Genomic DNA, 17,059 nt, shown 5'->3' with positions numbered 1-17,059 from the left:
TAAGCTTCAGTTTCAGTTCATAAATATTCCAAACACAAAACAAAGCTCCCCTGCTCTCTAAATGAAGATCCACTTCCACTAAGCTTTAAAAGTATCTTGATATTTAGAAACTCAAATTGTGTGGTGGTGCTAGTGCTGATTTAAAATAACTAAGAATGTATATGAAGTACATCTATATTAATGCCTTGGAATGATTCATTATTGAATGGGTTTTCTGGCTGAGGCCTATTTCTAAGAATCACATAAAACCTAAAAGTGAGTTTTTGATTCATGTCAACATGTGTATCTCCATAGCACGCAGAGATGGACAGCCTGCTGCTACTTGCTATAAGTCATTACACAGGACTAAGTATACAAAGACAAGCATTGGTCTCCATTTCCTGTACACAGTTAAGATTGACACACAGTCGCTTTTATTAAAAATGCATTCTTCACAGTGCATGGCAAACAGGCTGGCATAAAAGGGTTCATGAGTGACAAATATATTATTTGAAAAATAAGGAAGCTACCAGTCTCTACACCTCACCGTGTATTGGTTTATCAGAAAATATGAAAAACATCTCACCTCCTTCAGCTGCAACAACATCAGATGATGGAAACACAAAAGGTGTGTGGAAAAAATAGACTTGAAAGGTCACAGCACTTTTAGTCACAGGTACAAGCAGACCGTACGATCTACCAGTTGACAGGTTTTGAACACATCAACTTCGCACAGTTATTTGTACGCCACTAACTAGTTTGAGCTAAAATTCAGCTACACCAAACAGAAAACAGTTTCTTTTACAGAAAATGCTATAAACCCCAATTTATGTTTCACTTCCTTGTTCATCCACTCTTCATAATGCCTCATTTGTCACAGCTATAGACTTTAAAGCCTTTATTTTGAGGAAAAAGAACCAATGGTGGCCATAATAGCGTCACACTAGCTCCTATGTGGAAACGGGATGTTTTACAGGGGAAATAACAAAGAGTTTTGTCAAATTACTTGAACATGGTGGCTATTATACATTATCCTCAGTAATATCTTTTCACGCACATTCTTGTGCTCCTTTGTGTGAATGTGCCTTAGACGACTACGGCTGTCCCTTGGATAGTACAGATGTTACTACTAATAAACTATAATACACCTCCAAGGCACAGTTTTTCGTTGGATTTCTTTCATCAAACCCAGTACTGGTTGTCTTTAAGAGTCGGAGTAGGGGACCTAGATCTCAGAGACGTTTGGAATCCCGCAGTTGCCATATCCTTTTCAATACTGCCACCGCCTATAACATTCCCACCAGCACCTTCTCCATCGGCTTCAAATGTCCCCCAGAAGGTCATCCCGGGCGCCAGACTCCTCCTCCTGGGACTGAAATGTCGCCTGGGGGAGTTGGGGCAGCTGGCGGGGCCCAGCGGGGTGACCACCACGCAGGGCATGGCCGGGCTCCGCTCCGCCCGGCCGAGGTACGGGCTTCCCTCGGCGGGCGACGCCGCTGCAGCGAGCTGCTGGAGGAGCCGCAGCTGGGCCCGTTTCTCCTTGCGGCGGCGGAACACCAGAATCAAAACCACGAGGATGGTGATGAGGAGCAAGCAGGCCAGCAGCGGCAGGATAATGAGGAGCGGGTCAGAGGACGGGCGGGGGAGGATCTCCACGCGGACCGGGTGCAGGACGGGAGGGAAGGCTGGAACGTGTTTGTTCGAGACCGAAGGCGTGTGGGGCAGCGCGCCGTGACCCTGACCCACTCCCTCTGCATGACTCCCCGATCTTCCCCCATGACTGCCGCCGCGCGTGTGATTCCTCCCGCGGCTGTGAGGCCTCAACTTGTGCTGTGTCCTGTTGTGGTTCTTATGTGACAAAATGTGTGGGGGCAAACCCAGCGCGTCCGCGCTGAGCGTCATGGAACCCCCCGGTCCACCTCCTCCCATGGTGGTCTTATGATGCGTCGGAAGACGGGTGGTCGTTTGAGCATGACTCCCGCCGTCTGCGTTGGAGCCGCTCGGACCGTGACGCATCTGGTGGTGGGGTAGGATGGTGAAGTGCAGCTCGCCCTTCGCCGGTTGGACGTTTCCAGCCTTCAGCAGGAAGATGAACGAGTCGTTGAGGGGCGTGGCAGGGGCGTGGCCTCTGGCTGTCGTGAGCGCCGATTTGTTGCCGCGCTGCCGGCTGTCGCTGTCACTGAGAGTCTCCTCGATGGCGACCCGGCCCTGCACCACATCTCTGAACGTAAATGACTTCAGCACCTCGGACGCTCGGTTAGGGTCGTAGGTCATCTGGATACACAGACAGTGGAAGAGAGAATGAACTGAAATGAACTGATTATTCTGGAAGGTTTTTTTTTTCCTCCATGTTATCATTTAATGCATTCACGCTCAGTGCGGTTTGTTCCTTTAAACAATGAACGGCTTTACCTTGACTAGTTTTCCATGTTTTGGTGGCGACAGAACCAGAAAAACCGGGTCGGCTCGGCTGATCCTCGCCAGCTCGGAGGCATCCATCATGGCCTTCCCCAACTTCACAGCAATCCCACTGGGCACTCTCACGGGCTCCCTCAGGTATATCAGAGGCCGCACAGTCACATTCACCACCTGCGCTGTCAGATTTACATAATCGACACCGGGCGACGCGGCCGACACTGTGACCTGGAAACTGTCCTCGGATTCGCTGAGATCGGTCATGTGATAGACGACGCGCCCCGACTGCACGTCCTGGTGGCGGAAGGCCGTGACTTCCTGGTCGTTAATAGCGATGCGTCCGTGGCGAGGGTGTGTGGTGACCGTGTAGGTGATGTTGACCGGCCTGCGACCGTTGGTTTGTGCCGCAAACTGGTTGGTTGTCAGGACCACAGCGGTCCTGCCTTGGACCAATGACAGGCCAGTGTTGTTCACCATGGAGACAGAGGGCTTTATCACCTCCAAACTAAAGCGCTTGTAGAGTGGACGATGGTGACCGTCGGTTACGTTGAAGTAGAAAACACCCGTTGAGGGCTCTCCCTGAGAGAGGGGGGACAGACAGAAGGAAAGGATTCAAAGGACACACCAAAGAACGGTACCGGCACTCACGTGAGTCTCCCTCAGCGGACTCACCTGCTGTATGAAGTGCAGCCGGCCGTGGTTGACGTCGTACTGGGTGAAGGAGGTCACCGGCTCCAGTCTCTCCCCCAGCGTCAGGTAGCCGTTGCTGGGTTTACTGATCACGAGGTAGTGCAGCTCCTCTGGAGGGGTGTCATGGTCCTCAACCTGGAAATGCAGATTAACAGGGTTATATTCAACAAGACTCGTCGAAAGAACAAGCCCAAGTAAACTTTCACTACTTTCAAATATTGTTGCTGCGTTAGATCTCAAAAGGTTTGCATAGAAAACAGATCGTTTGTCCCAAAAATGATCATTTCCTCTGGAAATCAGCATCTCTGCTAGTTCTCTGTGTGGATGTTTGATTTCACAATTGCCAATAAGATTTAAAAAAAGGCTTTTAAAATTGAAAACAAATTGTAAGATATTGGCCTTTTGCTTTTTGTAACTTTGTTTCATATACTCAAATATAAGGCTACGCTCTCTTAACACTGGCTCACCTGCAGGTGGTCCCGTCCAAGTACCACTCTCTCCCCGATAACAACCTTCATACTCGGCGCTCTGTCCCGGATGAGCGGCGGCTGGTCGTTGACCGGTGTCACCGTGATGTTGAACGTCTCCGTCACCGCCAGGCTGTCCCTGGCCCGGCGAGGAGAAACCACATCCAACGACGAGAGGGAGGAGGATGAGGCCGAGTAGAGAGGGGAAAAGGAAGAGGGGGAGGAAGAAGACGAAGATGAGGAAAATCCAGACGAGGAGGAAGAGAAGAGATTCAAAGGAGCCACCCAGGCCCGGAAGGAGAAGCTGTCGCTCGTCGTCTCTGAGTCATCGTGGGCGTATGTGATGCCGAACTTGTTTAGGGTGACTTGAGAGAAATCAGATTGGTTCCTGGGGAAAAGAAAAATATGAAAAAAAGCTGTACTCAGTCATCACTTTACATTTTAAAGGTCGCCTATTGCTTGTTGGCAAATGGTTTTGTCAGCAAGGAATTTTAAACACATGAAATTAGAACATACCTTTATTTCTTTACGTATTTGTGCCTTGTGTTTGGTACGACTTGTTTTAATATTATTCATCTATTGAGGCAAGAGGAGCAGAGCAAAGCACCTGGTGAGGTTATGTCCTTGTATAGACAGAGAGCCGTGGCGCGGTGGGGAAATCAGGCGGTACATGATGTGGTGGTCTTTCCGGTGCGGCGCGGGGACTTTCCCAAGGAGATTGGAGGCATCGAGTTTAGACTTGTCAATAGTCACCCTGCCTCCCTCGGCAACCACAGCACCTTGAATCACAAATACGGACACCTCGGTTGGTCCACTTGAAATCATGACCTCCAGGGTCCAAATAGATATCAAAGTAGAAAGGGAGACTTTTGCACTCGGTACCTGCGTTGCTCAGCAGCCTGGTTTTGTGTTGAGGGATGTTGTGATGTGCGTTGGCCTGATAGGAGATTAAGATGTTGAAGGTGTGTGGAGCCAGGAAAGCCGGAGGAGAGGACACGGTGAAAGAGAAGGTGTCTGCGGCCGACCATCCCACTGACTGTGGCTTATTCTGATGGTACAAAATAACCCCATCTTTCACCTGAGAGACAAAGACATGACCAAACACAAAGGGATTCGTTTTATTTGGGCCGTAAGACAAGAGCTTTGCTTTTGTTTTTCAAGACACAAACGCGCCTACCATGCCTTGTGTGAACGTGGAGACGTTTCTCGTAGAGTTGTCGGGCATACGGCGGACCAGGCTGCCAAGTTTCGGAGGATCAGTTACCACAAAGACCACTGAGTTGTTTCTTCTACTGTCGCTGACATCGTTGGTTACGGCCTGAAGCTCCTGCTCAGAGATTGGTGTCACAGAGCCTTTAATGGTTGGAACAAATGAGTTATTAGTTAAGAGTTATTGAATGCACATTTATTGTTTTTTTATTTGATTTTCATGTCTTAGTCCCCCCTATGCTGCTGTAATCCTGTAAATCTACTCACTGTGGGACTAATAAAGGATGGTATTATCTTATTTCTATTTAATAAAGATTTTTAGACTTATATGTAAAGTCTATTTGTCAAAGTCAGATTCACTGTGGTTGAGAAGGGAAAAGCCTTTTTTTGGTTTTGTGAAAACATACCCGGGTAGACCTCCATGGGATGATTTGTCTGCAGGGTGAGGACCACAGAGTGGGCAGTCGTGCTGAAAATCTGTCGAGGGGCAAAGTTCACGCCGTCGTTCACCTGGAAGTGAAAGCCACCCGATAAAGCACCTACAAACAGTCAACATCAAGAAAATAGAGGGGTTGTTATTTTTATTTTTTTATTCCATCCCATCCACAAATGTGGTCCCAAGACGTTACTCACCACTGTGCACAAACATCAACTGTCCGGTTCGTATGTGATTTTGGGTGAAGTTGAGGATTTGTCTGGAGGGGGCCCCCTTAAGCGCCAGGTGGCCGTTGCTCGGTGGCGTGACGATGAACTCCAGAGCCTGAGGTTCAGGAGTGTCTGAGTCCTCTGCACTAAGATCATCGGTGGTGATTTCTGTCACTGAACCCACCCACACCTAAGGGAAAATAGAGGAAAAGATGGATGAATAAAGTTGATGCAGTCTGACTCATTTTAGCTGAAAACAATCACAGTGTCTCATGGGTGTGTATGTTGTCACTCTTCACCTTCAGACCCTTGTTGGTTGTAACAACGGGAGTTTCATCATCAACGGGTGTGACCTTGATGTGACCCGTGCACGGCAGGCTGTTCTTCTTGATTTCCGTCTGATTGGCCACAATGGTAAAGTTGTCTCTTAGCGTGTCGCTGCCATCATGGATGTACGAGATGTACTCACGTTCCAACTGGGAAATACAAGCGATGTTTGTAACTGCCTATGTGGCTAATGTCAGATGGACAGGAGCAGAGCAACAGCACAGATGTGTGTGCTGTGTATCTTTCAAGATTATGCAAAGTTTGGTGTGTGTGTGTGTGTGTCTGCTGAGTCAAACCTCAGTGTGAGTGAAAGCGGTGATGGGCATCCCCGGGATCCGGCTGTGCTCCAAGTGTCCGTGTCGTGGTGGAGTGATGACCTGGTACAGGAAGTTCATCCCTGAAAAGTGATGACTGGCCACCTTGATGATGTCAGGGGTCAATGGCATCGACGACCCCTCGTCAAGGGTCAAGTCAGACACCTGCAGAACAGACAATAGAACTGACTGACTGGTTAGAGGGAATCTTCCTCTGCGTGACAATCGACTTCTCTCCATTTTCATGCAATGGTTTCCTTTTTAAGATCATCTGACGTCTAGACGGACGCGTTGTACCTGAAGAGGGAGCAGGGTGGGGATGATATCAATCTCTAGCCTGAAAGGTCCGACTCTTGTGACGCCGTTCGTTGCCTCCAACAGGAGAGAGTCGTTGGTGCGACCTGCAGCCTGCTGGTGGTAGATGATCAATCCCTGGTTGAGATCCTCCTGGGTGAAGGACTTTGTTGGCTGCTCTTCGATGCCCTGCATGGAGGCGCGGAGCAGAACAACCTATTGAGTGTAGCTTCTGTGCAAAATCAGTGTGACCTTTAAAGCAGCGGTGTGCAACTGTTTGCAGGCCTTACACCTACTGTAGGAGGATTCTGATCGAGGTGCAGCTGCTCTCCGTTGTTGGTCTGGTGGGGAAACCGCTGTAGAAAGCCCAGGGCTGGAGGACTTTGGATGTTGAAAACTATCTCTGAGGGCCTGCTGTCCTCATGAACCACCTGTTCAAACGCAACAGACCACATGTATTTCTAAGTAATGGAATGAACATCTGATACCAAGAGTTATAGTTGCTTTGAAGGGTGATTTTGTAAAATGAATGAATAAGAAAACACAATAAACCTTGATCTCGCAAAGTTCGCGATACAAGTAATATATCTTGTAATATATGAAACAAATCGGGCTGGAAAGTGACCACCTGGTAACTGAGTAGTAGATGATTTGCTTGTGGTTACCAGCTTACCTCCAAGTGCTCCTTGCTTATAGCGACGTACTGCCCCTCGGACACAACCACTGGGCGGTTACTCGTGACCGTTGGCGGCCTCTGGTGGCTCTCCAGGACGATTTTTACCATCACTCCAATGTCCAGATGTATGTCCCTCCTCTTCCGATCTAGATGCACCGGCGTGTTCTTCTCGTTCGCTCTGGCCGTCACATTGAACCCATCTGACAGCTCGTGGCTGCCGTCGTGGCGATACGCCAGGCGCCCCAGCACCAAATCTCGCTGGGTAAATATTGAAATTGCGTCTGATGCTGTCACGCCATCTCCGTCATGAAAGCAGAGCACGCCGTGTTTAGGTGGAAGGAAGACCTCAAATGTCACTTCCTGTGGGTCTCGGATGTCCAGGTTGCTGAAGATGCTGAGGTTGGCAGCGGTCAAGGCTTTGAAGCCACCTCGCTGGAGCACGAGGCCTGTGTTGTTCTCCACTTGGAGGTAAGGATCCTGGGCCATCACCTGCATCGGCCCGTCACCCAACAGAAAGAGATGTAAATGATTAACAGCAGCTAACATCTTTAACCATCTAACACAATTATATTTAATTACCAGCAAATCATTTGTAAAAATAAAACACAATTCAAATCACTAATAAATGACACAAACATATTAATGTAAAACAACGTGACCAATGGTTTGTTTTATGCTGCTTGACTTACTCTCATCATTTCAATGGCACCGTAAAATATGCATGAATTAAACGTTTATTACATTCAGTGGGAAGATAACATAATCACCTCCAGCAGTGTTGAGACATAATGTTTTCCATCTGATACGAACAGCACAAAACGCCCAAAACTCACTCCTCTGTGGACAAACAACACTTTTTTCTGCCAGGGGAGAAAAGAAAATGATAAGAAAACTGCATCGGGAGGTTTTATTAAAAAAAAAAAACACACTAGAAGTAAAAGTTAAGTACAAAGGCATCAGGGTCTCAGACCCCCTCCCTCTACACCTCTCCAACACTGGAAAAAAAGTGAGCTGCGTAGAATCCTTATTTTCCCTCAGGACGGAAAACTTTCTTAGACCCAAAAAAGTGTGGAGATACATCTGCCATTGCAAGACTACACCTCCTCCAAACCATCTCACTGACTAAGATGTTTCATCAGTGACTTTAAACCTATTTTGTGGTCAGTCGGACTTTGAAGGTGACATGAAGGTTGGAACACAGAAACATCTGAAGGCCAACCCTTGACTACGTGGTTCCAAATGTTCTACCAGCTGAACGAGCAAGAGACTTCACGGATGATTGCACTTACCTGCTGGAGATCCCGTTGTGTGAACTCGTACAGCTTGTGACTGGTATCACTGGCCAGCACCAGCTCTCCCAACGGAATCCCTCGCCGCGTGTACACCAACCAACTGTCATCAAAGTCCGAGTCGTCGTCGCGGTAACGGAGGTCGCTCAACGTCACCAACCTCTGCCCGTCGCGGGCCACGTGGAAAACTTTGTCGACAACCCTGACGGGTCGCTCGTCGTTGACCAGCTGCACGGAGATATTGAAGGTGTGCTCGGCCGTCCGCCGATCCTCCTGCTTTCTCGCGCGTTTGTTCGGTTTGTGAACCACGATTTGAAAAGTGAAGGAATCCTGCGTGGTCTCGCTGTCATCGTGGACGTACATGACCCTCTCCTCAATGATGTCCTGGTTTGTAAACGCCACAACGTTATCGTTAACGGAAGTGGAGTTGGAAAGGTTGATCCTCCTCAGGTGGCCGTGCCGGGGGCTCCCCGTGACGCTGTAGTGGACATCGCGGTTACTCGCCGTGCGAGTGAACAGGACGTCTTTGTTGATGACTCTACTTCCTCCCTCCGGGGTCGACAGGCCTTTGTTTACAACGGTGATGGCGATCGACTCGGCTCTGATGTTGATCCGGAAGTCGAAAGCTGTTGAGGTGGCGTGCGTGGAGAAAACCTGGAAGCTGAACGTGTCTCTCGTGTCCTCCTGAGGCACGTTGAGCAGCTCGTACTTCATCAAGCCATCCGTGACGTTCTGTTGGCTGAAGGCCGAGTTCCTTCGCAGAGCTTTGTCGTCGAGGAATAGCTGCCCTTTCTTTGGTAACGTGACAAGCCGGAAGTGGAGGTCGCTCTCGTTGACTTTGACGCCCTTAGAGATCACATGGAAGTCCTTGGGTGTGAGCGCAGTAGACTGAACGCCGTTGACCTCCATCTTGCTGCGTGTGACCTTGTAGTGGATCCAGCGTACTGTTATGGGGAAAACAACCTCCTGAGAAGCCCGAGATCCGATGCTGATTGTACATTTGAAGTAATCAGTGGTGTTACTCTGCGTCTGAACGCTGTGGTAGGTGCTGAGATATCGGATCCGTTCTTTTTCCAGAAGCTTCTGAGAAAAGGAAGTTGTCGGTTTCCAGTCGCCGCTTGAGTGCAACCGCTGGAGCTCGCCATATCGTGGCGACTCCACAACGGCGTAGCGGATTTCCACCGCCTGATCATTCACATTAAGTTGCACCGCGAGGTGAGTGGTGGTGATGATGAAAGCCTCGCCTTGGTTCACCTCCAGTCCGGTGTTATTCACCAGGGTGTGTTCGAGTGGCACCGCCATGATCCTCAAAACTACCGTGTTGCTCAACTGCGCAAAGGAGAAGGAACAAGGAAACACCAGATGTTGTGATGAAATAGGGGATGAGATGAAGGAAGAGGAAACAAGGGAGGAAAGGAATTAACAGGAGACAAGGAAAATAAACTGATTGACCTCATGATGGCAAAATGTATACTGTATAGTGAGAAATTAATCAATTAAGTGAATACAATTCATCCTGAGAGGTGGGTGAATGTTCCAAATTTCGAGGTAATCCATTTAACAGGCGTCACGACATTTAACTTTATTTGTTTCTACAGTAGCCGAGAAGGTTCAAAACAAACGCTGGCTCTAGTTAAGGCCATTAGCATGTTTGCTAAAGCCACTTAAAAAATGCCCCAAATGCATTTATCACATCCTTTACGTTACAGCTAATGGGTTTATTGTCTCTTGGGCAAGACATTTCTTACCTTAAGCCCGTCGCTGACCCTGAGTGCCAGCCGGGAGGTGGGGACGCCGGTGTGGACAAAGCAGATCTTACCCTCCTCCAGATCATTCAGCGAGAACAAGTCAATTGCCCTGGAAGATAGGTAGCAATCCTGTTAACTTCCCTAGCCTGTCTCCTAACTCTAAAAACATTTCAGTAGTGGCGTGCATGACTTTTGGGTGCCACGAGGTTAAAACACCTGCCTTATACTGAATGTTTATCAAAATCTAGCAACCATAAATGTGCAGGAGTCAATTAGTTCTAAATATCCACCATCAGATTTAACCATCAATTACAGAGAGCCAAGCTCCACGCCTAGCTTTTATTCACTAGTAGCCTTTTTATTTTAGCATTGAATTCATTGTTCCATCCGATGGTTGGTTCTATGAAGAGTTTCAAAGCTGCGGTACAAACCTGCCGGGGTGGTCCTGGTGCTCAAGGTGTCCAACCTCAGCGTTGAGGTTCCCTAGAGAGCTGAAGACCAGCTCTGCAGGACTGCTGTCAGGGTCCCACACCCTCAGCAAATCTGCTGTCAGCTGGGGGACACAGTGGTTGTATTAATCATCATTGTGTCCCTTATCCAGCGAACGTCCATGCAAAGACTGACATCTAATAAATGCGACGATGACAAAATCTACATTCATCAACTGCTACTGAAAATCGAATCAAAACATCATCAACGTCTCAACACGCACCTTCATTGATATGTCATGCGAAGCTAATGACTGCTTAGTAATGTGACGAGTTCCTGGACCTGTTGACCTCCGTCTGTTGTACGACTGCTGGTGATTTAATCATCCGTGAGTAAAGTAAACCTTCCGACAGGCTGCGAGGACATCCAGCTCACCCAAGAAGCAGGAACCCAAAGAAATGCTTTCCTTCAACTGGTGTCAAAAACACCGCAAATGGGATTGATAACTTCCCGCGCGCCAGATCTGCCCGTCACGGCTCTGCCGGTTCCTCCTCTCCTGTGGCCCCGTGTTCTGTCCCGTGCCGTAATGTTACACATAGCTAAGCATTTATTCCAGCAACTATCTAGAAAAATACACTCCTGAAGGTAGACATTTGAAAACTGGCAAATGCGGCGTAATGTGCACTGCTGCTACAAATGATCAGGACGGGACGAGGAGGAGCAGTTCAAGCGTGACCTCAACTGAGATATTAGAGAAGGTCAAACCAGCTGTCATAGAGTCATAGATGGAGGAATGTGATTCAAACTCCGATAAGATGCCCACAGAGGAACACGCCTTACAGCTTTGTCCTCCATCTGCCCATCAGAACAGGTGAAAAGAAAAGACAATTTGTAGACGTAGTAAACGAGTTTCATGTTCTTAGCCTTTTAATTTCACATTTCAGCCAGATAATAAAATAATCTTTGATAGGAACATTTTATACCTAAAAGCTCTAAATTAAATATGTATCAAAACTTCTTGGGACTAAACTCCCTGCTGCTTAACGGTGCATACAGCTTTTCAGCTGAGTTTAATAAAAAAAAGGATCGGTATTCATTGTACAGTCCGTTATCTTTTTCATTCATTCAATCATTTACGTTGCTAAACCTTTTTCTTTAATCATTTATTTTCTGTTAGTTGTTTAATTGTGTAGTTAGACCAATAAATATTCCATTCATAAAGAGCTTGATGATTTCATTTGCCTGTACACATTGAAAAGAGCTCTGAAACAACCATGAGATTGACATTCAATTGATTAATTTTCCCACCATCATTTCAATACTAATTCATAAGTTTAGGATTAATAATTAGTGGAATAATTAATATCGCATACTGAACATATTTTGATATTTATTCTTATTTATTACATCTTCTTCTCTACCCACTTGGTAGACTTACACATAGGAGTGTTCTGCTGTACCAACCTGTCGGCTGGACTTCTCCAACAGCGTGAAAAGGTTTCCCTGCGGCAGGCTGAGCACAGGTGCATCGTTAACGGGACTGATGCTGATATCGAACCGATGCAGACGGTTACCCTTCAGAAAAACAGGAAGCATCTTCCTTTTGTTGGAAGATACCGAAAACGTGAAAGAGTCAAGCTGGTCCTCTGAACCGCCGTGAACGTAGATCACGCGGCCCTGCCACAAGTCCAGCATACTGAAGGTGCTCTCCGTCTCTCCTGCTCCCATTGTGATAGTCCTCTCCTGGCCCTCCCGCAGCTTCCCATCAGGGTCGGGACTGAGGTCCAGTTGGAGCTGGCCGTGGGCGGGCTGGCCCTCAATACGGAACATCAGTTGGGATGGGTGAATGCCCAATTTTCTAAAATCCAGATTCACCTAAAAGACAACGTAAAAAGGGACTGAATTGTTGCTATTATGTGAATAAATCTATACTATATACATAGCTAAAGGTGAAAATCAGCACGATCAGCACGATCCGTCCAGTCCTACCCTCATGTGTTTGGGCTCCAGTGGTGCCCGACCTCCCTCCGAAACTTCAAGCTTTCTCAGCAACAAAAAGTTAGTGTTCTTCTTATCTTCGGCGATCGGTTGTGGGGTTGTCTCATCAAACTCGGGACGATCTGATGGACCCATGGTGGTCACCGTATCTTGAACCTGCCCTGTCTTACAGCCTACAGTGACGTCCTTGGTGATGACGGCGTGCGGTAGGCCTGTTCTTCGAGTGTTCACCCTGATTTCGCGGAGGCAGCCTCTGAAGGAGCCTCCCCGCCCGGACGGTCGCCCCGCCGGCACAGCGGACAACAGCCCAGCTCGCCTCGCCTCTCCCCGTGCTTCTTCGTCCAGCCCTCCCAGGAAGAGAGGCCCGTCGAGCTGAATGGCCAGGGGATCCAAACTCGGCGTGGCCTCAACCAACTCCTCGCCCACCTTCAGCTGGACGCTGTTGGGCAGCAAGTGCAGCCGGACGGGGTACCACGTGAGATTGCTGTGAACGTGCATTGCAGAACGCAGCTCAGTTTTGCTGCTCTCTCCAGTCGCCACCGTTGCCACGAGGTTACCGTCTCTGATCTCTATAGCAACGAACCCGCCCTGGTTGCCGGAGGCATACAGGACCAGGCCATCGTCTTCTCTTGCGGAAGGGTACAGTTCACATTCAAACGCTCCCTCCTGCGGCCCTTCCCACGGCGGGAGAGAGATAAAAGCTTTGGAGCTAAAAAAGCTGACAGAGTCTTCTTCCGTGGCCGCAAACTGTGAGCTACAGCCCAGAGACACCTCGTGGACGCTCTTGTACCCAGAATGGGGCCTCAGGCTGGACAACAGGTTGTGTTCATTAAACACAACTTCATCTACGCAGCCTCGAAACCCGGCGGAGGCGTTGAAAAGGAGCGGTCGACTCAGTCCGGCTGTGCCGGCAACAAAAAGGCCGTCCTCGACGCTGAGCTCCAGGTCCGGTCCTGGCATGCGGAGGCTCGTGTGAGAGTTTCCGTCCACGGTCATGTTTACGTTGTGGTGGTCGTGGGTCAGCTCCATGGAGTGCCATGCCAGGTCGCTGAGGTTGATGCCCTTTTCTGAGCGTAGTGAACGCTCACCTGAGCCCAGGTTCAGGCGGACCTGAGGGATGAGGAAGAGTGGGGGAAGGGGGAATAAATAAGAATGCAATTCTACATTATAAGAAAGAGCAAGACACACAAAAGCAGGCGTGGGATGGAGATTCAAAACAGAATCGTGGCACTTGCTACCTGTGGTAGAGCATTATTTCACACAAAAGCAAGAAAACTCTTTTATGAGGGGCTCCCTTACAGAGATTTTCTCTTTAACGTTGGTCATGAAGGAACTTGTCCTAAAAGTGCCAGGGGGATTTTTTTTCTCTCTGCAAGCAATCTGACACCGAGCTGTGTGTTCTCTCTGTGTCTCCGTAGGATCGTTAGAGGCAATATTTGAACTAGAAAAAGCCTAAAGGAAAAATATTTGTAAGTGTGTGTGTGAGGACTTGAAGTGAGAGTGAATCTGGGCTAATGTGCGTATGTATTACAACAATCCAAATAAATGATCTTTCACATGCTCCATTTTTGTTCTTTAAATTACCAAAAAGACGTCTCGCTAGTGTGTCGCCCATGAACAGTTTCCCGCCAGTTGCTTTTTGACAACCATGCTACTGTGCTAAAATGTGCTAGTGCTAACCTGCAGGCGCCCAGAGAGGAGCTCCAGCAGCAAGAAGTCTCTGCGTCCAGCGGCCAGGAACAGCATGCCAGCCGGACTGGAGGTGCGGAAACGCACGTGAAGCAAAGTCTGATTGGACGCCTCCCTCGTCCGCAGGTGGATGTATCCATCCCCGTAGAATGAGACTACAACAATGAACAAAGAAGACAGGGAAGAAGCAGAGGTTTTAGCTGTCAAGGTCCAGATTTGTTCTATGCTTCTATCTCATTTATATCTGTATATTAAAAGACCGAAATAATGGAATGAAGATGTGGTGACTAAAGGCTTTCTCCCTGCACAGGGTATTCCATTAAATTGTATTGACCAGGTTTCCAATGCGGCGTCTATCCTGCACTTTACACCTGCTATCCAAATCAATTAATGACAACTAATGCACTCTGGAGCGGGTCATCCAGAAATATGCTGTTGCTAATTAGAGTTGCCTGTTAAACCGAATGAAGCAGGTTGGACTAAATTCTCCGACAGAGCTGCTCTGAAAGCACAAATACACAGCACCGATTGCAGCCCACGTAGCCAACTCAAATTTGGAACCTGTGAGCAAAATATGAATAAAAATATGTAATGGACCGCCATTGGTTTTGCATTCAAATTGCCTCTTAACGCCAGATAATTGCTTGTTTAAATGTTCCATGTTTAGGAGTCATCGGGCTACATTTAGTGTGCAACCTAACGAATAGGGGTTAAGATACCAAAAGTTGTGGACCAATCAAGCGTCTCTCCATTCTCCCCAGAGTCTAAAAACCTTCTGTAAATGTGGCCCGACACTTTCCATTCTAGGGTTTTATAATTGTGTCTATGTGTAATTACAAAGTACTTGTGTTTAATAGTGAACCCAGAGTCCCCAGGACTGACATCTGTGAATGAAACAATAAATTAGGCTTCACTTCAATCAATTTGACCTACAAAGCAGCTGTTAGAACTATTGGAGCGTGTTGTTAAAAGGACAATTTGTTGAACAATTAGCAAAGAGAGGTCAAAGAGAGAGAGAGAGAGGCTGTGTGTGCTGTTGGGGATGGTGACACTCTTACAACTATAAAGCTCTCTAAAGAGTGCAGCAGTGTAGAGTGATTGTGCGACTGATTCAATGATTTGAATTAAAACACTGAAAGAGGGTAATGCATTAAACTCGGATAAAAGAGCTTGTTAGCCGGAGGGGGAGGAACACAGATGCTGTAACATTTTATGAGCAAACAACTTTAAAAAGCTGCTGTGTGCAGCTAAACAACACTTAGTTAATTTACATGGCACCCAATAATACAAACAAGTCAGACAGCAAGACATGCTAGACTTTTACCTGCAGGGAACTTATAACCATTTAACCTTTATACATAGTGTTATTATTGGTTTTCTGGCAGGCGCTTCAAGCATCTGCCAAGTTTGCCAACATTTCTCAAAAAACGTGTTATCATTTGATGTTATGGTGAAGATTTTGTTGACTAAAATCATTTAGGATGACCTTTGTGGCTAGATATAACAATGTGGTTTGCATTCATGAGTGTTTTAGCTTCAAGGAGAAATACTAACAATACAAAAAAAATGAAATAATGAGTTGGGCATTCAACATAATCATTTATCATTATTGTATTGCCTTTAAACCCCTTCTGCCTGCGAAATAAATAAATAAAACTGGTCCCACTGAGAAGCACTCAGTCAGCATGCCCCTGTGCATAAAGCCTATAAGCCGGCTGTCAGTATCCCCCCATGCCTGTCCATCTATGTCTAATCTGTCTCAATGATACCAGTGAACATTGGATTATTTGTAATCTTCCGACAGGGACAGACACACCTCCAATGTGTGTTTGGTCTGCTGCCGAAATGATGAAATATCACTTGTGCAAATGCAGCAACTTCTGTTAGGAAGTGTTGATATTTTTTGGAAAACTATTTCAATTTGAACAGAAATGTTGACTGAGAAGTTGTCCACTTGTCAAAACTAATCTAAACGCAAAACCAAATGCTCTCTTTTTAACATAAAATTAATATTATCCTATAAGTAATTAAATGCTTTTCGATACAGGTAGAGGCTTGTTTATGATGACAAGGTTGCTGCAGAAGTAACAGCACAAGTGAAAACTATCTTATAGACAAAACTCATTTAGTGAGCAGCGTGACATCCGACCAAGCACCTGTGCCCCTGTGTTTATATAATAATCCAGAATATGGCAGAATATTACCACATGGCTTCAGACAATTTACGATGGATTAAACATTAATCTGCCAACCGTGACAGACGCATTTAAACTCGGTCAATTGCTGTGAACTGCCTTTGCAACGTTATCCTCATCATCTCCTGCGCAACCTAATTAATGGGTGATGACATTAACTTAAACCACGACTTGTGTGTGAACTCTGAGAACTATTCAAAACTAAAGCTGCATGATACTCAAAGCATGATTCTTTCCATTATAACAATGCAACAAACCATTAATTTGTAATGATTTGGAATAATTGCTCTCAGGTAACTTTTGCATCTCAAGTCAAGAGAAAATATGACTTTGTCTCCTCTGCAGCGCCTTACCTCCATAAACGTGTCCTGTGGAAATCAGCAGGAGCAGAAACAGATCAGCAACAAGACTCCCCATTGTTAGTCAGGCCCTTAAAATCTAACTTGCATTTCATTAAGAGCAACTTCTGGCAGCTGGATTGTGCAGTCCATTGTCTTCAGTGCACGGCACTGGCCCCCATTTCAACCCGCAGGCTACTTCCAGACGGACTCTACCTGCTCTGCAGGCTTCGGCTTACACTCTTTAAAATAGTTTTACCTGTGGCTGCTGGCAAAGCAGGAGCTCCACCCTCGGATCCTCCCCGTGGCCGACGGTGCTCAGCGCTGGACATGAACACAAGGGGGAGGTGTCGCAAC

At 47.2% G+C, this 17,059-nt stretch overlaps 1 protein-coding gene across 1 annotated transcript; it reads right to left on the bottom strand.

Moving 5' to 3' along the window:
• Window positions 1-386: 386 nt before the first annotated feature.
• On the bottom strand, window positions 387-16,965 carry LOC120831861 (chondroitin sulfate proteoglycan 4). Its single transcript, XM_040197684.2, has 22 exons — window positions 16,718-16,965; window positions 14,161-14,324; window positions 12,472-13,590; window positions 11,947-12,357; window positions 10,485-10,606; window positions 10,054-10,162; window positions 8,306-9,634; window positions 7,784-7,876; window positions 7,014-7,505; window positions 6,637-6,771; window positions 6,344-6,529; window positions 6,029-6,211; window positions 5,705-5,881; window positions 5,394-5,595; window positions 5,168-5,299; window positions 4,729-4,904; window positions 4,434-4,629; window positions 4,159-4,330; window positions 3,552-3,939; window positions 3,067-3,219; window positions 2,392-2,973; window positions 387-2,253 (listed from the first exon to the last, which is right to left on the bottom strand). Exons 1-22 carry the CDS (start codon window positions 16,779-16,781, stop codon window positions 1,162-1,164), a joined length of 7,677 nt encoding a protein of 2,558 aa, XP_040053618.2. The 5' UTR covers window positions 16,782-16,965; the 3' UTR covers window positions 387-1,161.
• Between the last annotated feature and the right edge of the window lie 94 nt (window positions 16,966-17,059).

This window comes from Gasterosteus aculeatus, chromosome 14 (assembly GCF_964276395.1).
Source record: "Gasterosteus aculeatus chromosome 14, fGasAcu3.hap1.1, whole genome shotgun sequence".
Lineage (NCBI taxonomy): Eukaryota > Metazoa > Chordata > Actinopteri > Perciformes > Gasterosteidae > Gasterosteus > Gasterosteus aculeatus.
Note: the sequence above shows the minus strand (reverse complement) of the source record. Positions and strands in the feature narration are given on the sequence as shown.

Coding starts and splice junctions, on each gene's coding strand:
- LOC120831861 (XM_040197684.2), bottom strand. CDS start 16,781: ATGGGGAGTCTTGTTGCTGATCTGTTTCTGCTCCTGCTGATTTCCACA. Junction 10,607..11,946: donor TGGAGAAGTCCAGCCGACAG/GTTGGTACAGCA, acceptor TGTGTCCCCCAG/CTGACAGCAGATTTGCTGAG. Junction 3,220..3,551: donor TTGGACGGGACCACCTGCAG/GTGAGCCAGTGT, acceptor CTGCATTTCCAG/GTTGAGGACCATGACACCCC.